Genomic DNA, 24,088 nt, shown 5'->3' on the forward strand with positions numbered 1-24,088 from the left:
TTATATTAATTAATTATTATTTTGAATAATATCACTTTACATTAATTATATAAAATAAAAACTACTTTAATTATGATTTGAAAATGATTTATTATAATATTTTAAATTAAATAATTAATATATTTTAATTATATTCAATAATTTAAATAAACAATATTATTATAATTATGTAAATCAGTGTAAGTTAATAAATAGTAAAATGTTAATCATAATGCAAGTTGTTTGAAAAAGACAACTTAGGGTGAGTTTGGATGGGCGGTGCGTTTACCTGCGGTTAGTATAAAAACAACAGTAGCGGTGAGATTAGATACGGTAGCGATACTGTACGTGAGACAAAAAGTAAACTAAACGCACCACACTGCACCCAATCGCCCATCCAAACCAACCCTTAGTCAATATGTATTTGAGAAGAATATAAATTGAAGAAAACTGGTTCAAGGAATAATATACATATTGTATATAGTTTTATCATATTGTAAATATAAATATTTTAAAATTTTTGGTAAAAAATCATATTTTTTTGTATAATGAGATTAAAAATTGACGCATGCAATGACTCAACACGCAATTACGAAAGTAGGCTTTTCCTTTTTCAGAATATGTGCCCAATTACTACGCAATTATGCTATGAGATTGGCGTAACTGTTCTTTTTACAAATAAAACAAACTTCTTTTAATTTGTTTTTTTCTTGTTGTACGAAAATGTTTTACAAAAGTTGTTTTAATAAAATAAATATACATTTGAGATTCTATATCTATAAATTTATATTATTTTTGTAAAACAAGACATAAATATATATTTTAAAAATATTATAGTACAATTTCCTTTTAACAATCGAAATTTATTTTATAATAAGAAATTATTTTGTAATAATCAATGTCATATATAATCTTAATACTAAATAATGCTTGATTAAAACTTAATTTAAATTACATATATGAGTATATATTAATACGTTAGAGTTGTAAGAGATAAATGAAGCTAAGTATTATCTAAACAAATACTCATATTTATATAATTAAAATATTCATATTTATATACTATATTAAAATATGTCATAAGTCCTTGTACTCTTCAGAAATTTGAAATTTAGTCCATATACTTTAATTTTGAGTTAGTCTTGCTTTTTAGATATCAAAATTCAAGTTCAGTTGCTAGCACTATTAAAAGTAATTTATTAAATTTATTTTCATTATAAAAACATTTTTAGTTATATGAATACCAAGTATTTTTATTTAAAAATGTGACATCAACAAAATTGTCAAATTTTTTAACAATGTCAACAATTGAACTTGATTTTCAAACATGAAAAGTAGAGATACTAAATTTTTGAAAATAAAACACAAGGACTAAATTCCAAATTTGTGAAGAGTACATAGACTTATGTCATATTTTATTCTTTACATTACAAAATATTTATTATTAATATATATAATTGTAATAAATATTTATTATTAAAATAAGATTGAAATATTAAATAATTTATTAAAATAATAAATTATATCAATAATTTATTATATGATTAGATATACATAATTAAATAAGTATATTTAATAATATTGAAAATTATAATATTTTATTAATTTTAAATATTTTAAAAATAAAATTATTATTAATATAACAATATTAAGTATTGACTTAAGTTAATTTTTATATATAAATAAAATTACCCATGAAAAACTTTTTTAGAAAATGACTTGCGCTTTTGAAAATATAAGTTATTTTACAAGAAAAATAACTTATTTTCCATTTACCTGTAAATCATTTTCCATTAACTAAGTTGTTTTTCATAAAACAAATACAGAAAAATATAAAAAATATAATGATAAAATTATAATTTAATCCTCTAAAAATTTATCATTCATCTCTTACTCTTTAAATCATTTTCAGATTTGCTGTTTAGTTGGAAACAAAATGAGCATCACCCATTTCTTAGCTTCGAAACGCGTTTTGATTCACTCGATTTTGAGTTCGGGAGCTCAAATTATGACCGTTTTAGTGAAGACTGCGCAGCAGAATTTCTGAACGGAATTATGACGGGAATTACAAATTTTGGACTTTTAATTCGAGTTTAAATCATATTGGGTTTGGGTTTTAGACTTAACTTTTATTATATATGAGCCCAATGTTATATTTGTCAGATCTTATTATTTTATTATTAATTTATTCCGAATTTTTTTATAATTATTAAGTATTTTAAGTTATTTAGGAGTTTTATGTTAACAAGAACATTTAGTTTAAAATTACTTCTTATTTAGATTAAATTAGAGTTCTAGTATACTTAAGAGTTTTATTTAGATTTATTTAACTAGCCTATATATAGGCCTTTGCATTGTACACAATTCATTTAATTCATTATTATTCTATTTCTCTTTTGAGTTAATAAATTCACTCTGGATTTTTCTTTTTAAGAATTTTTCTTAACAATCTTTTTAGATTGTGGAGATCATCTTTAAACTTTTTCTTGCCAAGGTTTCTATCTTGGATCGAAAATTAAAGCCCCTTAAAAGGGGTTGTGGATTCTTCGTGTTTCCAAGGCTTATTAGGACTTCTACATGCCATGTTCTATCTTTCCATTTATCTTCTTTATTTGCTTCCTTAATCTTTGATTTATTATTTTATTTTAGTTATTTATTTTAATTTTTTTATCTGACTTGGATTCAATTTCGTTTTAGGTTGTGTAAAAATCCAAATTTCTTTCTAAACGTCTAGAGTCCTAAGTCAAATCTGTTACTTTGACAAACTTTACGATCTGCTTTCATGTTCATCCATCTCATCCTTATCATTTGGTATTAGATTTGGGCGTTTTAGGTGTTCTTTTTATTTTATAAATTGATTTCTAGAAAACATCCTCAAAACAATTTTTTACCCCTACAGTTTTCAAAAAAAAAATATTTTTTAGTGGGTAAACGATTTTCAAATTATCTGAAATTTTACATACAATTTCTTGGCACTATTTTAATATATAAAAAACATTTCTCACAAAAATGATAAAAGAAAGTACAAAAATAAAATACGATAAAAATTAAAAAAATAAAAAATATTTTGTGGTTTGAATTTTGTGCCGAAACTTTTCAGATCAAATCTATATTATTTGAGAATTCTCCATTTTAAATTTCATGATTTTTGGAAATCGAGGACATCTCGAACGAAGTTTGTCAAGTTACTTCGCAATTTTTTAGGTTTTCGAATTTTAGCAATTTTCATTAACTTTTAGCCTTAGGTTTCATTAACTCGATTTGAATGGCTCACAAGCCTAACCAAAACTTATTCAGCTTGATTGATAACTCGAGCTTGGCTCAATAATTATCATATTAAATTTAACTTTTTCAAGTCAAATTCACTTTTGAGCATTGATTTCTCATTTATAACCAGCCACATCCATTTGATGATTATGGTTTAGAAACAAACTACGTACATAGGTGAAAGAAATATAATATAAACAATATTAAAAAAAATTAATAACAAACATTTTTTATACAAAAATAATAACCATTGATATAGTAATAAAAATATAAATAATTTTATTGATTAAATTTTAAATATGATATATTATTAGTGCATGAATCTATGCATCATTAATGAATCACAACAATATATTTTATGGAGTAAAATAAAAATAATAAAGAACCTGTAAATTGAAAAAACTTATAGCCATAACTAAAAATTAAATATAATTTATTTATAAGTATTATGCTTAAATAAATTTTATTTATAGATTCTTCACTTTTCACTGTTTTTATTTGTAAATAAAAGTTACGCCAATCTCATAGCATTGTCGGAAAAATATGAAATATGAAATATAGTAAATAAACAGTTAAAAGGAAAACATAAAAGTAATTTTATTTGCATTTAATTTATAATTAAATTTATTTTTATAATGTAAAATAAATATTTCATATTTAAATTAATTTTATTATATTAAAAAATTAAAACTCTTTTAGAATATAAAAATATTTTTATATATTTGTAAAACAATTGCTTATATGTCATTAGTAGATGTAGATAATGACTTGACATTAGATCGGAAAGTTGGAGACTGAAAGTAGGAGAAAAGGTTGAAAATGCTTTGAGAAGAAGAGAAATGGAGACTCTTAGAAGAATAAGGAGAAGAAAAAGTAGAAAAAAAATATAGAAAGTTGACACCAAAGGTAGGGAAATGAAAATTGATAATAAAAAAATACTGGTAATGGCAGCTTCCACTTGGTGTTGCGTACAGTTTAGGGATCAAAATGTAACAAGTAAATAATTAAATATTAAAATTGTATATTCTAATAAAATGAATTAAACAAAATAATTAAGTAATCTTATATTTTGATATACATTTATTATAAAATAAAGTAAAAACTTATATTTCTTATATCTACATGCTCTTTCGGGAGCGATGGGTGGTATACCGACAAGGACTTGATTAACATTGCATGTAAAAGCAATATCAGGACAAAAGAAACGATGAGCATGAGGTAGGTCATCATACAAATCGCCTTAGGAGTTCGATTTCCTGACTGCTCTGGAAACAAAGAATAAACCATTGCCACATCGAACTTATTTGTTACACTCAAATTGGCAGATGAATTTGTGAATCATTTGCCTCTCAGACATCATGCAAGCCCCCCCCCCCCCCCAAACTATATGCCTCCACTACAAGAAAAATGGGGTTTTCTCCGACAAACCAGTGGATTTAAGAGGCTTGCACCAATACACCAACCAAGAGCTTACAAATCAGCTTCTGAGTATCTACCCCAACATGTTCCACTACTTCACACAAGTCTCCCAGAAAAGAAAAACTATATATATATATATATATATCAGTGTCGTTCCAATCAGTGGAAGGCAATGATTAAAGGGAAAATTTTGGTGGCAGACATACTTCTCAGCTATATATAAATTACACAACAAAAGTAATACGAATGTAACACTATCTTAATCTATTTAATTAATATTCGTATTCATAATCTCTATTAAATCTGTAATAACATTGATAATTAATATATTGTGTATGTTTTATTATATAATATTTAAGTTAGGCCTTGTTTTAATTATTTTTGTAATTCGCCTATGTTTATTAATTTAATTATAAGGAGTGAATTATATACTGGTAATATCCTTGCTTCATCTTCATTCTTTCAGTTCACCATATTTTATAGACCCTTTTAACGTCTCGGGCTGATGTTTTTTTATTATCTGTTTTGCCTCATTGCACTGTTTCTTCGCTCTGCATTGATCTTCTTCGATTCCCTTCTGGCGTAGCACGCCAATCGCTCGTTCAACGCAATGTCAGAAACGTCTCAGGAATCCGAAGCCAAACCGGAGCTGAAAAAAACAGGTATGGATCCGAAAGCGGTGAAGGACAAAGCGAGCTCGATCCGATTGAGTGAGGCAGCCAAGCCAGCATCCATCTCCCACATTGCTCGTCCGGAAGTGCTAAAAGAAGAAGGCAACCGGACCTCCACCATCAGACGGCTAAGTGATTTGAAAAGCGACGATGATGATGCAGGCTCTCCTAATAGGCATTTTTGTTTTCCTTTCTCTTTTGGATTTTCAATTGATCAAATAGTTACGCTCTTTAATTTATAATTGAAATGATCATGATTTGTGTAGAAATCTCTGCATCTGTGGAGTTTTCTCTTAACTCGTCTCCTTAATATACATATGGAAAATTATTAGAGTTTCAACTGATCACTAAACTACGGTCTTTCCTGTTTTATATCCTGACAATGGAGAAGTTGGAAAAACGTTTTGGTTTTTGAATATCAACTGGTAGGCCACTAGATTCAATTAAGTAGACATCGCGGTTGTTGCATTATTTCGTATTGTAGTAGTATTTTAAGATTTTTGAGATATTAGTTCATTCATGTCATGTTCATTTCATATTTTAGTTATTTTTTCGTATTGTATTCATGTTATTCTTTTCTTTTCTTTTTTTTGTATCAATGAATGTGCCATGAATTTGAAGCTTGACATTAAATGTAATCTTATTCCATCTCTTAACTTGGATGAAGGAAAAGTCCTTAGTTTTAGGATCTTGAACTTAATAGAATCAAGTTTATTTTCTGGTTATTGTGCTGCCAACCGTGAAAACCTTTCTTGGTCTCGTTGGAATAAGCATGAGATCATCTTGTTTCTCCTTGTATTTCCGGTATTTCTTGTGCTTGCAAATGATACCATTTTCTGCCCTGTGACTTCTTGTTGCAGTCAAGAAAGCACCCAACAACAATCCTACCAAAATAATGCTGCAATTGAGTTGATCAATAGTGTCACAGGTGCTGATGAGGAGGGCAGGTCTCGCCAACGGGTTCTCGTATATGCTGCCAGGAGGTACTAACTTTTCTGTTTTACACTTCACTGTTGCATTAAATTCTATATCTTGCTGTTTCAGAGTCCTGCTATTCCATAGTGGTGATTTCCAGTCAAATTTTGTAGGTATGCTAGTGCTCTGGAGAGAAACCCAGAAGATTATGATGCTCTTTACAACTGGGCATTGGTTCTTCAGGTTTTTTTATATTGATTCAATTTGAGCAACATTGTTCAGAATTATGTGTCATCTCCTCCTACACATATTTGGACAGGACAGTTCGCATTACACTGTCAACTTAAGCATACTTTAATTTTTGTAAAATGCATCAGAGTGTATTATATCCACACTTAACTTATTTGGCTTGCAGGAAAGTGCAGATAATGTTAGTCCAGATTCTACATCACCTTCTAAAGATTCCTTGCTAGAGGAGGCTTGCAACAAGTATGATGAGGCAACTCGTCTTTGCCCTACATTTCATGATGTATGTATGCTTGTCCATGTCTGTGATTGTCCTGTTGCACTACAACAAATTTATGATCTTTCAAATATTGTTTCAATGCACAAGCCAGACGAGAAACTGAAAAAAACAATAGAAAACAATCTGTAACTGTATAAGTACAAATGTGTATACACAGAGTGGAGTCTGTATAAATATGTGTCCTTGCTTGACAGGCTTTCTACAACTGGGCAATAGCAATATCTGATCGAGCAAAAATGCGTGGTCGGACCAAGGAGGCTGAAGAACTATGGGAGCAGGTTCTGACTATATAATTTTGGTATTTCAGTAATAGACTTTTGTATGAGTAACGCTAGCCTTTCATTGGAAATTTTCAATTTCTTTTCATGGATAACCTTTTGTATAATCCATTTCAATGAGAGCAAAGAACCATCGAAATTGGTTATTGACTCTGGCTTTTTGGTATATATTCTAGAATTTAGTACAGAAATACATTGTCCTTGTGGTAGTGCTGTGTAGAAATCCTCGGCCTTCTCTGTTAAATGCCTTGTAGTGAATAAAAGCCATGACATTGAGTTTTAGAAAGCGTAATCTTATTGTGATGGTTTTGCAGGCAACGAAAAACTATGAAAAAGCTGTCAAACTCAACTGGAACAGTCCTCAGGTATATTTGAAGTAGTTGTTGGTTAGTGTTGAAATTCTGCTATCTAGAATGACTCCATCTTTCATTTTTATTCTTTCTGTTAGTAATTCTAAGGATTCTTGTCTCTCTTTCAGGCGCTAAACAATTGGGGACTAGCTCTTCAGGTAACTATGTTTTAGTGATGTTGATATTCTAATCAACCTCATTTATCTCCATTTCATACAAAATAGATGCTGGACCTACTTCTGCAGAGTTAAATAATTCTTTGCTTTTCATTCTTATTTTGTATTGTTTAGGAACTCAGTGCGATTGTTCCAGCAAGAGAGAAGCAAAAAATTGTGAGGGCTGCAATTAATAAGGTACAAAAGTCATTTGGAGAAATAAAAGTGCTTGGATGGTTATAGGAACAACCAGCAGAATAAATTCAACGTTTGATACTTGAAGTTGCAAATTCTGCTCTTATGATATCCTTTACTTCTAATGTAGTTTCGTGCCGCAATACAATTGCAATTTGATTTCCATCGAGCAATATACAACCTAGGAACAGTTTTGGTAAGTTTGTTGGTTCCTACTAGTTCTTGTACTGGATTGCGTGATCCTATTCTCACCTATAATTCATTCCTTTGTGAATTAATAAGAAAATAGTGCCTTCATCATCTAAACATTTTTATTCAAGTGAAGCATTAATTCGGAACTTGAATGTGTATATTTTTAACTGCAGTATGGGCTAGCTGAGGATACCACAGGAACTGGAGGCTCGACAAATCCAAAAGAAGTTTCCTCAAATGAGCTGTATAACCAATCTGCTATCTATATTGCAGCCGCTCATGCATTGAAACCAAATTACTCAGTAAGAAATCCATGTGTTTTTGGACCACAGAGTTTTGGTTAGATTTAATATCACTTTTAGGCTATATAGGTGGCATAATTATTGGGTAATGAAAATTTTCGGCATAAATTTACAAGAAAGATAATGATATACCTCTTTTTCTCCTTAATATAAAGTTTCAGGGTTATGCAATTTGACTTCTCAGTTTGTGGATATCATCTTATTTGACGTTTTAAACTTTACAGGTTTACAGCAGTGCCTTGAAGCTTGTTCGTTCAATGGTCAGTATTGATCTTTGAACTTTATATTTGAGGTTTATTCTCTTCTAAATTGATTGAATATTCCGTAAGCATTGTTGAGTCTGTTGGCAATGAGAACAATATCTTGCTCTGTTTCCTGGTTAATTAGCATTTTCCTGGATTTTTTAAGATTATTATTGGAGTAATATATTTTAGTGTAATCCATGCATTTCATATTTCTTTCTGTCAGCGCATCAGTGCTGTTTTAAACTGCCAATTATCGGTTCACTATATTTTCTATTATTTTCTGACAATATTTTTGACAGCTACCTTTACCCCATCTCAAAGAGGGAAATATGACTGCACCACCAGTAGGAAACGCAATTGCTCCGCATCGTGATTGGAAGAGAACAGAGTTCTTTTTGAATCATGAAGCACTTCAACAGGTAAAAAGCTGATTGGTTTTTGGTTTTTCGTTGTCTATTGCAAATAAATATCAAGTTCAATTTTCTCTTTTTTCCTGGAACAAGGGATTCATTTCTTCAAGCAAATTTTGATATTTAATGTCTGAACTTAAATGGAATGAATCATAGAGTATGAGCAAAAATATATTTGTTGTAGATCACTATCATAATAAATTCCAGGATGTTATGCATGCAAGGCAAAATCAATGTAAACTGCTATGCAGAGTCGGTTCAGTATACTACTGGTTTATGTTGGTTTATCCTCGTGACTTTCATTTTCTTCCTCTATGTCCTCTTCTGTTTTCCAATTGAGCAGGTCATCAAAGCCGAGCAGAAACAAGTTTCTCGAAGCCTCTCTGGCACAATTGCAGAAGTAACAAATGAAGAAAACTCAGCTATCAGAGTTGAGATTCCAGATATTGTGTCTGTATCATCATGTGCTGATCTGACTCTACCACCAGGTGCAGGCCTCTGCATTGATACTACCCATGGTCCAATTTTTTGGTAAGTATCATGCTTTTATTAAAGGAACGATATCTTTCACACTTTCAGAAAACTTGACAACTATGCTATTTAGCAATATACGAATAGCAATCCAACTTTAGTGAGTATTGTCTGTTCTTCCTTTCAGGTTGCTGACTCGTGGGAATCTCTAGACGGATGGCTTGATGCTATCCGCTTAGTTTACACAATTTATGCAAGAGGTAAGACCGATGTTCTCGCCAGTATCATTACAGGCTAATTATTGTGTTGAGCTTACATTTTGTCCAAGTCCTTTATATCTGCCTTCGATTTTGGTCTTGTATATCATCAAATATTTTGGAATAATGTAAGGTTGAGCTAACTTTTATGTCAAATTATTCATTTGGCATTTAGATGATAATATATCTTCTGCTGCTTATAAGGCATTTCCATTCTATCTTCACTAAGACTTGGGAGTTTATTTTTCTTAAAAAGTAAATACATCTAGGCATCTACCATGTTGTAATTGCTGCGAGCTTCGTGTCCTCGAACCGGCATTTGAACTCTTTTAATCTTCTGCCTTGAACATTTTGTCCCGAAGCAGTGAGAATCCACAGCATCATCCCGATTATTAGTCTAGAAGCAACGGCTGCAAGCGTCAGGTCAGCCTTCTTCGTATTCTTTTATGCCAAACAAAAAAAAACATTCATGTCAGTTTCACAATCAATCAAAGTAGTAGTAAGCAGCCAAAGTATCCGCCATCAAGAGCCCCAAATGCATGCTTGCCCACACACACAGAGGAAAAACTATGATTCACTATTGAAAAGTTGAAACATGATCAAGTGAAAAGCCTTACAGGGTTGTCGATGGCCAAAAAGCTATTTCCGTATCTAATTGGCAAAAAAATGGTAGGATTGCAAATGATAATGAAATCATAAGAGACAACAGATAATTATCTCTACCTCTTCTTAAATTTGAAGAGAAATATCTAATATGCATGTCTCAATATGTATGAAATATAAGTGTCGAATACAAATTTGTTAAAAAAAACCAAAGAATCGAAGCCACTCACCCCAACAAAATACATTGACATCTTAATTTTAGAAAGCATCTTTGTTAGGCAAAACCATGAAATCCACTAGCGGCAGACACATAAAGCCTCCACCAATGCATTTGAGGGTACATTCCTTTACTGATTTCAGTCACTTCAATGACGGATTGGAGGCAAATATAATGGATAGATGAAGATGTCTATACTTCTAGTTCATGTAAAGGCAAATATTGTTCAAAATTGAACTGTTAATGGATTATATCAGATTGAGTTGCAGCTTAGAAAATTTTCAATTTCATCTAAATCAAGCTTGAACCAATTCGAATAATATATATTTTATTATTATTTTGAATTTCTATATTAATATAATATTAATATTCGTTTTTATAATATTGCGCTGATTTTTGTCATGGAAGTTGTAAAAAGAAAAAGAGAGAGAGAGAGCGTAGAAGTTGCAAATAGAACCTTTATCTTTAATTTCAGGCGAGAAAAAGAGAATATAGGAATTTGCCTGATGCTGAAGAACAATCAAGAAATGAGATCCGGAAGTGGGGGAATCCCTACAAATCCTGCTGAAAATCATCAACAATTGAATGACGATGATGATGATGGAAGTGAACACTAGAATATGACCATAAATCAGCTTCATTGATTGTAATTGTTTTTTTTTTTTTTGATCCTCCATTGTTTTTGCTTTTTTTTTTCGGGGGGTAATCTGCTGTGTTCCTGCTGTTGATGGAATCTTTGCTATAAACTCATCATGGTTAATCAATTCGGATAATTGAAACAATTTCATCTATTGAAAGGTTTGGAAATTTACTTAGTCAATCCAGAATTCGAGATGAATAAGAAATCTATATCCAAGCCTACTTGCTTCTCTAAAATGAATTACAATCATTTGTACATACTAACTAATATTTTCTCGAAAGTAACATATATTTTTGGCTATTTAAATCTGTAGAACTCTTTTAAGTACAATTATTTAAAAAAAAAAAAAAGCTGTCATTTGTAGGGTTTATAAAGGGTATAGGGTTTTAGTTGAGTGGCGAAAATTGGGAATTCAAGAAGGTATGTGGGCAATTACAAGAGGAGGGTTTTACCAGAAACTTCTCAACTTTCCCAAAACCATCTCCCGCCCTCTCATGGCTACCTCCAATCTCATTAGGGTGTCTTCCCCGGCTTACTCCACTGGCTCTCCCAACAATGTGCCTTCTAAGCGCGTTGGCACTCACAGCGGCAGCTTTCACTGTGACGAGGCTCTTGGCTGCTTCATGATTTGTCTCACTACCAAGTTCTCCAACTCCGAGATTGTCCGTACCAGAGACCCCAAGGTCATTCCCCCCCGCCCCCTATTATTTTCCTGTTGGATTAAGTAATAAAGTACGCAAATTATAAAATGGGTTTTCTTTTGGATCTTAAAACATGTTATCCTTTTGCTTTTTTCTACGAAGTTATTCTATTTCTTTATTTGTTTGCAAGTTCTATACAGCTTATGTTATTCTGATTTAGCTTTTCTGAGCTTCCTCTTTTGAATGTCCTTTATAAAATTGATCATATTTTGCAGGTATTGGAGGGTTTTGATGCTGTGCTTGATGTTGGAGGCGTATATGATCCAAGTCGTGATCGGTATGATCATCACCAGAAAGGATTTGAGGAGGTTTTCGGCCATGGATTTAATACAAAGCTTAGCAGTGCCGGGCTTGTTTATAAGGTATTCATTATTTCCATTAGACAATTAAAGATCCCTTCTCACAGTTCTCTTCTTGTTGGTATTTTTTTTATTTGTTTTTTTCTCATCCAATGTTGGTAGAGTTTAATCCGAGCAATGATGTTTTTCAATTGTTTATGCTGTTTTCTCAATTATCTGTCAAATGTTCTTTGTATTTAGCATTTCGGCAAAGAGATAATAGCTAAAGAGCTTCAACTCGGTGAAGACCACCCGAATGTGCAAAGATTGTTTCTGGCCATTTACAAAAACTTCATGGAGGTACTTTCCTCTTTGATTCTTAAGTTTTTAAAGGTTTTGAATTCGATGGATTCTGGCTACTTTGTGTAGGAGTAGAATTTGAACTTATGGTTAAACAAATATTAGTATTTAGAGTTTCAACCATTCGAAACTGGTTCAAAGAGGTTGTGCAGACTTTAAGTTCCGTGCTTCCATTGTTCTATTAGCAATGAAAATTTCTAGCTTTCTTTTATTCAGGCTGGTCAGATACGATTAATGTGTGGTATTATTCTTCCTGTTGTTTTCTTGGTTTTAATTTTTCTTCATTTGCCAAGTGATGACGGATTTAGATGTTCATTGGGATATCATTTTCTTGCTTTTACCAGGCAATTGATGCGATTGACAATGGAATCAACCAGTTTGATACCGACAAGCCTCCGAGATATGTGAACAATACTAACTTATCCTCTAGGGTTGGAAGATTAAATTTAGACTGGATGGATCCCAATCAGTCACCTGAGAAAGAGAATGAGGCTTTCCAACAAGCAATGGCTCTAGCTGGTAGTGAGTTCTTAGATGTAAGGTTCTACCAAAAAAAAAAAAAGATGCCAAAAAATACACTATTATTAGTATAGTCTTTATGCCTAGTGTCCCGGATATGGTATTTTTTCTTCTTTTCAGAAGGGACAAAAGTATGTACTGTGTTCTTTATATTTTAATAGTTTGATGACCATTTTTCAGAGTGTCCGGTTTCATGCAAAATCTTGGTTACCAGCAAGGTCAATTGTGATGGAGTGTATTGCAGATAGATATGATACAGACCCTAGCGGTGAAATTATGGTTTTGAAAAGGTTTACCCCTGTAAGTAGATGTTTCTAAGTTTTTCTTTTCTTCTTGTAGTTTTCTTCTTCCACTAATCCTACACAAGTGTATGGTATCTCTGGTTAGTGAAGTGCTTGTATATAAATAATCCTATGTTGCTCCAACTCTTTGCTATTTTTTTCTTTTTGAAGCCCCCATGTCCTATCTATATCTGAATATAGGTATAAGGATATCGTCCTCCAAGTACTATAAATAAATGAAAAACCTTGGGAAAAGATGAACATACCCCATTTCAGACTCATATCCATGTCTTGACACTTGAGCCATTTTGGTCCTTCAGCTGGTTTGAATTTTAATCAAATATGTTGGTGTGCGATTTTCAGCAGGATGAGAAATGAATCCATAGCTGACAAGTGACTATGGCTTATTCTTGGCTTACCATTATACATCCTTTACTTACAACTAAGTATGGTTGTTGTTGCATTCAACAGTGGAAGCTTCACATATTTGAGCTCGAGGAAGAGATGAAGGTTGATCCTCCTATTAAGTATGTTCTTTATGAGGTATGTATTTAGAACTATATTACTCCAACTCTTCATTTTCTTTTAAGAACTAATGTTTGATACTCGTGTCCAACACATTCAGATTTGTGTATATGAGAATGATGCTTTAAATATATGGGAAAACCCAAACTGTCGGATAAATACCCATATCTGACACTAATCCTCTAGTCTAAGCAATATAGCCCATTTTCCTTTCAAATATGTTCTAGAATTAGTCCTTGGATTAAATCCAATGTATTTTGCAGGATGATAGGGGCAAACGATGGCGAGTTCAGGCAGTAGCAATATCTCCTGATAGATTTGAGAGCCGAAAGCCTCTCCCAGCTCAATGGCGAGGCTTGACAGATGATGAACTCTCAAAGGAGGCAGGTATTCCGGGCTGTATCTTCGTCCACATTAGCGGGTTTACCGGTGGAAATCAAACTTATGAGGGTGCTCTAGCTATGGCAAGAACAGCTCTGAAGATATGATCAATCTAGGGAGATTGATTCCATTTGGGTCTTTCACTCACTCAACATGGTATCTCATACTTCATTCTATAACTTAACCTGGAATAGTTGATTTTATAGAAACCAAAAAGTTAAAATTTAGGATGTAAAATATGATGTCTTTTCTTATCTTGGTTTCCTTGACAACTATGTTCCACTGATTCGAATGCCATAAGAACGTATGATTGCAAAGGGCAAAGAAACAGTAGAAAGGGCAGGGGATGATGGAGAGAGAGGAAAAATAAAAGAAAAAATGTTTATACAAAGAGCATAATCAATGAAAACGGCAGAAGTTTCCTTGATTATAAATGGATAGTCGGTGTATATTATTATCTATACCTACTATTGAAAGTTATTGTTTTATCAAATGCTTGAGACATAAAAGTTAACAATAATCTATTTTCCATTGTCTAAAATGGAAAGGGAAAAAAGCAGTTGTAAGGGAGATGTAATGGATTTAGACCCTCGCTTTAGCCGTCCACAGTGCAATTTTGTACTCTGCACAATGTGATGCAACACATGATACTAGAACATGGATGTTCTCTTCTATCATGGTTAATGTCACCAATCTCTTACCTTGCATTTTATTTCAGGTATCTTATTGTCTCACACACAACGGATTATCAGCTTCGACATGCTGGTCGTTCTTGTGCTGATGGTCGTGAATTCTCAAACATGCACAAAGTCCGAATATTTGGAATCAATGCTGACCATTGAATTGTGAAGGAATTCATGTCTGATCTCTAGTATTAGCTTTCATTATTTGTTATTCCGGTATAATTTTATAATATCCCTATACAGATAATGAAACTGGGAAGGGCATTGATCTTATTTTTCTATAATGAAATTCTGTAACATCCACTTTTCTTTATGTATGTAGCATGCCTAAATTGCATGAAATGTGGCATGGGACAAATTTATGAATATAATTGATTAATATGCAAAGGGTTTTGGTATGCATAAAGAAGGTTAAAAAAAAAAGGAAAAGAAAGACTAAGAACAGAGAAGAAAGGAAGCAGAAATTTTTTGAAGTTAAATTTAGGTTTTTATATCACCTGTGTGGTAAGTTTTACGATTTTTTTTTTCGTACATAGTAAAGAAAAACTCAAAACTCTAAGCTTGTTCAAGGCCTGCGATTTTCCGGAAACTTTTTTGGACGTCCAACCCTATATGCTATAGGTGTATGTACTAGCAAGCTTTATAAATATAGAGCTTACTACTATAGGGATAATGGTCGTAGCTCAATGTTGCTAGATCTGGCTACATTTTAAACCATGCTATCAGGGATGAATATAATGGTGCTACGTGCTAGCATTGTACTTAAAACATTTTGGGCTTTTTTATAAAAATAATCCAAAAAATAATTAATTACTTAAATGACCTATTTTTTATAAAATACAAAATAACTCAAAATCTACAGTAAAAATTGGTGAAGCCAATAATTAATTACTTAAAATGACCTCTCTTTTTTTATAAAATATGAATATAATTCAAAATCTACCACTAACATGCCACATCAGTAATCTACATTAAAAAATTAATATTTTGGTGGAGCCATGTAAAATGGCACAACTTGTATAAATACTAGGAAAATACTATAATTTTTGAAAGTATGAGAAGGTTTAAGCAATTTTACCTCTTTCTGGTGTAGCCAAATAAATTGATACCACCAAATTTCAAGACAGTAGCTATCTTCCTATTTGCCTATTAAAACATGTAAATTTTTTATTTTTTTCATTCATATTACTTTTCTGATTCTGTCTTTTTTCCTTTTTTTTCTTTCTAAGTTTTTATTTATTTACTTTTTAAGTTTTTTATTTGTCCTTTATTTATTTGTTTATTAATGGTTTTATAAAACTTGAAATGTATATTTTAAATTTTTATAATATTATTTTATTAAATTTTAAATATATATTTTAATATTATAAAACATTTAAAATATATTATTTTTAAAGATATGACTTTTCAAATTTTTATTTGTTTTATAATATTTTAAATATTATTTTTAATTTTAAATATAATTTTTCAAATGATTAATTTTTTAAATTATTTTTAAAGATATTCAAACTTTTTTAAGTTATATTTAAAATTTTAAAAATTAAATGGTTCCACCACTTTATTACAAGTGTACTTTTTTTATGGTTTTTTAATATAAAAATTTAAAATTTTATTTTAGTGGAGCCATTCTTTATGGCTCCACCTCTTGGTTCTTTTGTAATAACCCGGTTTAGACCCTAGTTGGACAGTGGTTTCGGGACCACAAATCCGAGTTAGAAAAATATTTTAATATTATTGTCGAAACCATTTTTTTGATAAAACGGGGTCGACTTGGATTTTGAAAATGAAAACGAACATGGGAGTCGCCACCAATCTTTTTTAATGAGGTGTGATTGGGTCACCTCGAAAAGTGGTTATTTATTAAAACAACAATTTTGGTCTACAAGATTCAGAAAAATGAGTTCGGGGGTCGGTTACGTATGAGGAAGGATTAGTACCCTCGTAACGCCAAAAATTGTTACCTAGTTGATTAATTAGTGTCTTAGTGTCGAGAATTGGAAACTTTGAAGAGATTCGAAATACGATCCTTGTATTAAAAAAAATTGTATAAATCAAATTACATGTTAAGACCCTCTCATTTCGAAGAGAGAAAATGTCACACCCAATAAGTTAGGGCATGATATTTCACATCCTCAAAAATGAGCTTGTCCTTAAAAAACTCATGCAATAAAATTCAAAAGGATATTCAATTGTTTAAGTTAGATGAAGAAATCGTAGTCCAATACGTTAGGGCACAATTTCTCAAAATTTTAAACATTGAATATTGCCTTTATTATTTTTTAGAAAAATCCTCATCTCGAGAAAACAACATGTCATATCCAATGCGTTAGGACACAATGTATCGAATTCCCGATATGTGAATAAATGCCAAAAAATTATTTATTTAAAAAGATATTCAACTATCTCGGGTTTAGAAAAGGGATCATGTCCCGTAAGTTAGAACACGATCTTTTGTTAATTCCCGAGATCATTTAAAAACGTAAGTTTGAAAAGATTTGTGTATTTAGATTTATCGCGAAAATCGAAATCCCGTAAGTTAGGATACGACATTCTCGAATCTAAACCCGAAATTTTGCTTATTCAAAAATTATAATTTATGCATCAAATAAAATTAATCTAACACGAAATAGTAGAAATAAAACACGGGGTTAATATGCGTAACAAAAAATAATAAATACAATGATGTAAACATAAATAATACGAGCAACAACAACAAAAATAAGATAAATAAAAGGACAAATCAATTATACATGAAATAATAAGTAAATAAACAAATAGGACTAAAACGTTTTCAAAATAATAATAAACACATAAATAAATAAATATCAAATAAAACAATAATAACAATACCGAAAATAAATAAAATTATAAAATAAAAATATCTATGTATGTATATATATAACAAAGTTTGAAATAAAAAGATATAAATAAGTAAATAATAATATTAATATATAATAAGAAAAATATATTTAAAATTTAAATAAGTAAATATAAATAGAAATATAATAATAATAATAATAATAATGATAATAATAATAATCATCGTCATAGTAACATCAAATTTATTAATATTACTAATAAAATAATCAAAATAACAAAAAAAAGGCTAAATTGAATTTTAAAACAAAATTTGGGGTCAAATCTGAAAATAAATAAAAAGGGAGGACTATTCTGAACGCGCGAATAACAAGGAGGGACTAAAATAGAAATTTTCCTTTCTCCTCCAAAACAACGTCGTTCCAACAAGGACTAAATTGAAATCGGAGAAAAATTACGGGGTAAAATTTAAAAACAACTAAAAGTACTTGATTGTAAAACCATTAAAAAACGGAAGGGCTAATTGAAGGGCTAAAGGTGCAAATATAGTCCTCTTTTTCTGAGACTGTAAAACCCTCTGGTTGTTGCATATAAATATCCTCCTCAAGTTCTCCATACAAAAATGCAGTTTTTACATCTAACTGCTCAAGCTCCAAATCATGCATGGCTACAATACCAAGTAAAGCTTGAATCGAACTATGCTTCACAACTGGGGAGAACACATCTGTGAAGTCCACTCCTGGAATTTGATTGTAACCCTTTGCAACAAGCGTTGCTTTATATCTGAGTTCTTCAACTCCTGGAATCTCTTCTTTCTTTTTAAACACTCATTTACAACGAATAACCTTTTTACCTTTAAGAAGTTTCACAAGATCCCATGTTCTGTTTTTGTGGAGTGATTCCATCTCCTCTTGCATAGCAAACATCCTTTTTTCTGAGTATTCATAGCTAACCGCCTCAGAATAATTAGATGGCTCTTAGTTTGCATCTATATCTTCTGCCACATTTAAAACATAAGCAACTAAATCAGCCTCGACATACTTCTTTGGAGGTTTAACTTCTCTTCTAGTTCTGTTTTTAACGATAGAGTATTGTGGTAAAGAAACAACTCTATTCTGAATTTTTATATTGGCTTGAGGAGTCGACTCTGTTGTAGATTCTGGATTAATCTGATGCTCCACATGCTTTTGATTTTCTTTATTGAAGAGTCTTTAAGAGATAAGTTAGGTAGTATAGCAGTTTCATCAAAAATAACATCTCTGCTAATCACAACGTTTCTATTTTCAGGACACCATGACTTATACCCTTTTACATCAGCTTTATAACCAAGAAAAACACATTTAATGAATCTCGGTTCCAATTTTCCATTATCAACATGAGCATACACAGGACACCCAAAGATCTTTAAATCAGAATAGTCAGCAGGATTACCAAACCATACCTCTTGTGGAGTCTTTTTCTCAATAGAAATGTATGGAGATTGGTTGATTAAAAAACATGCAGTAGGGGCTGCTTCGGCCCAAAATGACTTTGGTAAGTTAGCATTTGACAACATACATCGAACCTTCTCCACGATAGTTCTGTTCATTCGTTCTGTAACGCCGTTTTGCTGTGGAGTATAACGAACTGTCAAGTGTCTCACGATCCCTTCTGACTTGCACAGTTTATTAAACTCATTAGAGCAACACTCTAAGCCATTGCCTGTGTAGAGGAATTTTATTTGTTTTCTCGTCTGTTTTTCAATCATAGTTTTCCAAGACTTAAATGCGGAAAACACATCGCTTTTTTGCTTCAAGATGAACGCTCAAATTTTTCTGGAAAAATTATCAATAAAAGTTAACATATAATAAATATCCATTTTAATGTATGAAAATAGAGGTTTGGAGTTAATTCCAAAAACCTCATCATAGATTATTATATCGAATCGTATGTGATAAAAGACAATGAAAATACAACAAGGTCCCTAATTTAACCTTTCTTTTTCTTTCCGTGGAATATGTTTTATAGGAATCGCATCCTTGGATATGGAAAAACATGTGAACCTGAGCTCAATAACATTCTAGTCGTTTAAGGAAAAATGTTATGAAGTCAGACATTTCTTGTTGTTTAAGCTAAAATGTAAGATGGGGGGTTGGCTTTTGGCTGGATATTCTGATTTTCCTCAACATCCCATGGAGGAATGTAAAGTAAGATCAACAGCTCATTAACTTAAAGTAACAAAATTGAACTAATTAACAAACATTTGTAATAAAAAAAAAGGGAACCTTTGTTGGTGGGTGTATTATTCTAATGCACAGTTGTCGAGGGGAATGTTTGTGGGCAACCCTTAGCAAAAAGGAGGCTTTGTCAGATCTTCCTCATCAATTCTTTTAATTAGAAAAAAAAAAGGTTTAATACCTCCTCTACTATTTTCACTTCACTTTGGTCCTTTTATGATTTTTGGATCACTTTCCTTTTTTTTTTTTCATTCCGTCCATCACTTTAATCCTTTAATCATTTCCGTTAAAAAAAATCGAGAATGACCATTTAAGCTAATCAAATGCATACATCTTGAGAGTCAATGTGAAAACTTCACATCATATAAGGACGAATGTGAGGCCTTTTAATGGAAATGATCAAGGTGCTAACATAATTGACAAAATGAAAGTAAAGGGGCAAAGTGGATGGTCTAAAATATGAGAGCCGAAACTGAGTGTTAAGCTTAGAGAAAAAACCAAAGGAGTTTGATAGATTTTTTAGTACATGGAGTTTGATATTTTTTAAATAAGATTTTGAATTTAAATTTTGTGGATGGAAAAGATTTGATATTAAAAAAACTTTGCTTTTTAATTAACGGTGTAATTAACTCAATTTTAGATTTAATCAGAGTGAATGTAAAAGGGAGGTAATGGCATATATGCTATATCATCACTCAAGGAAATATTGGGGCTAATGTGAGGTATTCTTACAAACGTGAACAAATAAACAATTTTTAACCCTAAAATAAATCTGGGTTTAACTTGATCTCTTGTAACACGGTATCCATGTCATTTAGGCTTTCCAAGTGGTTAAATAAGAAAAACAAAAATGAAAGACTAGTTATTTTCAAGCACTAAACTAGAGAGAAAATTATTAATAATAATCTTAACCATGAAACCCCACGTATTCCTATGTGTTAGTAATGAAGAAATCTAAACAAGTCATCCCCAACCGAACCCACTCACTTTAACAAATCAATGAAAAGCTGAAAAAAGAAAAAAAGATCAGAGGGCAGTATTGCTTTTCATGTTCTTTAATTACCATGATGATCCACCTAACATCCCATTCCAAAATCCAGCTGATGAATCTCCTTGTTCCTTATTATCTTCATTATCAGTTGTTTGCTTCAGATCTTGAAAAGGAAACAGCAGCCTCCCATTTATCTCTTCAACCCCATCCACACAGAAATTTAACGTTGGTTTATACTCTTGCAAGGGAAACCCAGGCGTATAAACTGTGTTTGGATCTGGAACTGGCATGGGAATGAAAGGATTCGACCCCTTGGATGACATTCCAGTAACCAACTCGAAAGCTGAAACATGACATCTAGGGAACAATGAAGAAGGAATTTCCTTCTTACTGTTTTCTACACTACTATTAGGGACTTTAACAAATTCAGACATACTTGTGGTGTAAACTTCACTAACTGGGTAAGCTAAGTTGAGATCTTGGCCTCCATGGATCTTAGGGTTATTAACCAAATCAGGAAGCTTTTTGGATGATGATGATGATGATCTTTTGGTTTTTCTTGAACAACCTCCGACAGGGATGTTCCTGAGAGAACCGCCTTCAGTCCAGTACCTTCGACAAGTCTTGCAAAAGTACCTAGGTTGTCTGAGACTGTAATTGTTGTAATAACAGAACTTGGTGTTCATTGAATTGCACCTGGGACAGTTCAAAGCTTGTTGTTTTTGAGGCTTAGCAGCAGCTTTTCTCTCTAAATCTGCAGGTTTTGAACATGCATTTGTGACAATTTCCTACGAAGATAAACAACAAACAAATGCAAAAAAAGAAGAATCAATAACTTCAAGATCAAACAAATATGATCATCCTCTTTTTTGCAGAGAAAAGAAAAAGCATAAAATATAAACCTACAATTGACTGTAAATTATTTCTTTGAAAAGCCAAGAGGGTTTAGTAAAGAAAACAAAGAGGTAGATACAGGGTGATACATCTCTCTACCTGTGGCCATAGAGCAGTATCCATGAATGAAACTGAAGAGAAAATGAATAATATCTTTGATATATAAGAAAGAAAGAAAAAACCAGTGTTTTGTTTTTATTTTATTCTGTGGAAGAGGGGTTTCAAAAGCAGATGAAATTGAAAAGTTGGCTGGTTTTTTAGGACATTATGTATGTTTCACCATGCTTTATGTTCCAAAGATAGAAAAGGAGATGAGGACGCTTTCTTTAATGTAATATATTAAATATCTATCGACTCTCCTTTTTTTAATATCTTAATGCTGAGAAACACGGATCCAACTATATATTTTTCAATATATACAAAACTAGTTTATTTTTTTAGATAGTGTAATATCAAGTATTCAAGTTCCCTTTTGTAAATTTTCTAATGAATATATAAAATTTATGTTATTTTTTTAATAAAGTGATATTATTAAAGAGGTAACGTAATCTAAATTTTAAAGATGATATTATCGATAACAATAATTGCATGACATATGACAAATTTATGGTCCGTAGTAACCATTTAAGAATAAAAGGCTAATCAATCAAACTTCTTTGCCTTTTGATATAATTTTCAAAGTAATATCCAACTATATTTATTATTATTATTATTATTATCTATGCTATATTTAAAAGGCTTTTTGAGTTGTTATTACACATCAAGTCATCAATTATGTCTTAAGATTTGGTTAAACAATTACCCAACTCTTTTTTATAAAAACATTTTATCATATTAAATCATGAAAAATCTAAAAGGTTGCAAATGAAATTATCGTAATATTTAATATTTTTAATTTTATTGTTTCAACCAAATGTTCATTGCTTCTTAATTTCAAAAATTTTAAATATATTTGTTACCTAATTTTTTTACTCATATCGTAACTCTTATTATTATTTATTGTTTTTGAAATAAGTGTTATTATTATTATTAAGTACGTAATCTCATCCCAGTGGAGATGATGATCCATGAAACATGTAATGACAGTGGTTCAGGTTGAAAGAGGGAACACCAAATGCAGCCATGCAAATAGTAAAATAGCTTTGTAAAAGGAAGAACTCGACATATCGAAAGAGGAGAAGACTTTAAACTGTGAATTCAATTGATATTTATATACTCTCCAATTAGGTTATTATCATCTTTTTGTTCGAATAGTAAACCATTAATTAGAATAATTAGATTAATAATTATTTTTTTTTATTCTAACAATTAGTAGTAGGTTAGCATGATTTGACCATGAGAATGGCATAATAAAATCAAGTGTTTTTAATTCATAATTAAAGTTATTGAAAAATATCTTTAAATTTGTTTGGTTGAGCAGGGTTAATTATCGAATTGTTCTCGTAATTAATTTATAATTTAAGAAAATATTAATTAATCTGTAATAAATTCTAATACCCAAGGCTGAAATTTGTAATCATATTGGTGAGGATGGAAGTTAAAAGGAAGAAGAAAAACATTGATTTTTGTTTAATTTCCGGTATCTGATTTTAAACCACAGAAGGATTAGAAAATCTTTGAATAATGATGCTAAGCTGGTGACCTAAATTCCTGCATTAACCAAGTTGATATAAATCGTTTCAACTCATGCGAAATCAACAAAGAAAATGGGTCTGAATTAATGCTAATCTTTTCTGTTTTCTAATATTTCCATCTACGTACGAACTAGTATTAAAACTTATACCACTAATCAACTTAACTATGAATGGGATATAAAATTTCCTTATAAATTTATCAAATATTTGTTTTAAAATGTAAAATATGTTGACCAATTCCATCTTGTTTCAATTTTTGAAATAACATTGATTATTGCAACCGTTCACATGCAAAATCAGTTTAAATTCGTGTGATATAGTATTATATCATTACGGGGCCCAATTGATATCACATACAAGCATAATGTTTGCATGTGCTTAACACCCACCAGCTTCACTACATCAATCCTACCATTCTCTGCTCACCAATTTCTATTATTAGTCCCTTAATTCTACATAAATTATAATTATAATTTTTATATTTTACTCCTTGTAATTTCTTTAAAAATTTTGAAAATTTCAATCTTAGCTCAAATACAAACTGTTACATTCACAATTGGTTTTTCTAATTTAACCAATATAATCTAAACTAACCGACTCGACTAACTTTTCAAGTATAAATAGATCTAATCAAACAGACTTAACATAGGTCGCTTTGATTGGTTAAGTTGGTAAACTGAGAATTTATTTTGATTTTGATTCAATTGTGCACATTT

General features: G+C 31.0%; 3 protein-coding genes across 6 annotated transcripts; 2 read left to right on the forward strand and 1 right to left on the reverse strand.

Moving 5' to 3' along the window:
• Positions 1-5,275: 5,275 nt before the first annotated feature.
• On the forward strand, positions 5,276-9,848 carry LOC105800199 (hypothetical protein). Its single transcript, XM_052621290.1, has 13 exons — positions 5,276-5,511; positions 6,197-6,319; positions 6,425-6,494; positions 6,667-6,780; positions 6,972-7,055; positions 7,370-7,420; positions 7,534-7,563; positions 7,696-7,758; positions 7,886-7,951; positions 8,121-8,249; positions 8,474-8,509; positions 8,794-8,913; positions 9,248-9,848. The coding sequence occupies exons 1-13, from the start codon at positions 5,276-5,278 to the stop codon at positions 9,437-9,439; spliced, it is 1,314 nt and encodes a 437-aa protein (XP_052477250.1). The 3' UTR covers positions 9,440-9,848.
• Positions 9,849-10,882: 1,034 nt separating this feature from the next.
• On the forward strand, positions 10,883-15,133 carry LOC105800200 (uncharacterized). The gene is made up of 8 exons (XM_012631179.2): positions 10,883-11,775; positions 12,009-12,155; positions 12,333-12,431; positions 12,776-12,967; positions 13,131-13,250; positions 13,703-13,774; positions 14,020-14,293; positions 14,856-15,133. Exons 1-7 carry the CDS (start codon positions 11,515-11,517, stop codon positions 14,242-14,244), a joined length of 1,116 nt encoding a protein of 371 aa, XP_012486633.1. The 5' UTR covers positions 10,883-11,514; the 3' UTR covers positions 14,245-14,293; positions 14,856-15,133.
• Positions 15,134-20,630: 5,497 nt separating this feature from the next.
• Positions 20,631-22,029, reverse strand: LOC105800201 (dof zinc finger protein 1). 4 transcript variants are annotated; one of them, XM_012631182.2, is made up of 2 exons: positions 21,838-22,029; positions 20,631-21,632 (listed from the first exon to the last, which is right to left on the reverse strand). In XM_012631182.2, the coding sequence occupies exons 1-2, from the start codon at positions 21,859-21,861 to the stop codon at positions 20,913-20,915; spliced, it is 744 nt and encodes a 247-aa protein (XP_012486636.1). In that variant the 5' UTR covers positions 21,862-22,029; the 3' UTR covers positions 20,631-20,912. The 4 variants fall into 4 exon arrangements, with proteins under 4 accessions (XP_012486636.1, XP_012486637.1, XP_052476628.1 ...); XM_012631183.2 differs by having other exon boundaries at positions 20,631-21,598; positions 21,838-22,011; XM_052620668.1 differs by having other exon boundaries at positions 21,828-22,008.
• Positions 22,030-24,088: the final 2,059 nt, after the last annotated feature.

Source organism: Gossypium raimondii, chromosome 9, assembly GCF_025698545.1.
Source record: "Gossypium raimondii isolate GPD5lz chromosome 9, ASM2569854v1, whole genome shotgun sequence".
Classification (NCBI taxonomy): Eukaryota; Viridiplantae; Streptophyta; class Magnoliopsida; order Malvales; family Malvaceae; genus Gossypium; species Gossypium raimondii.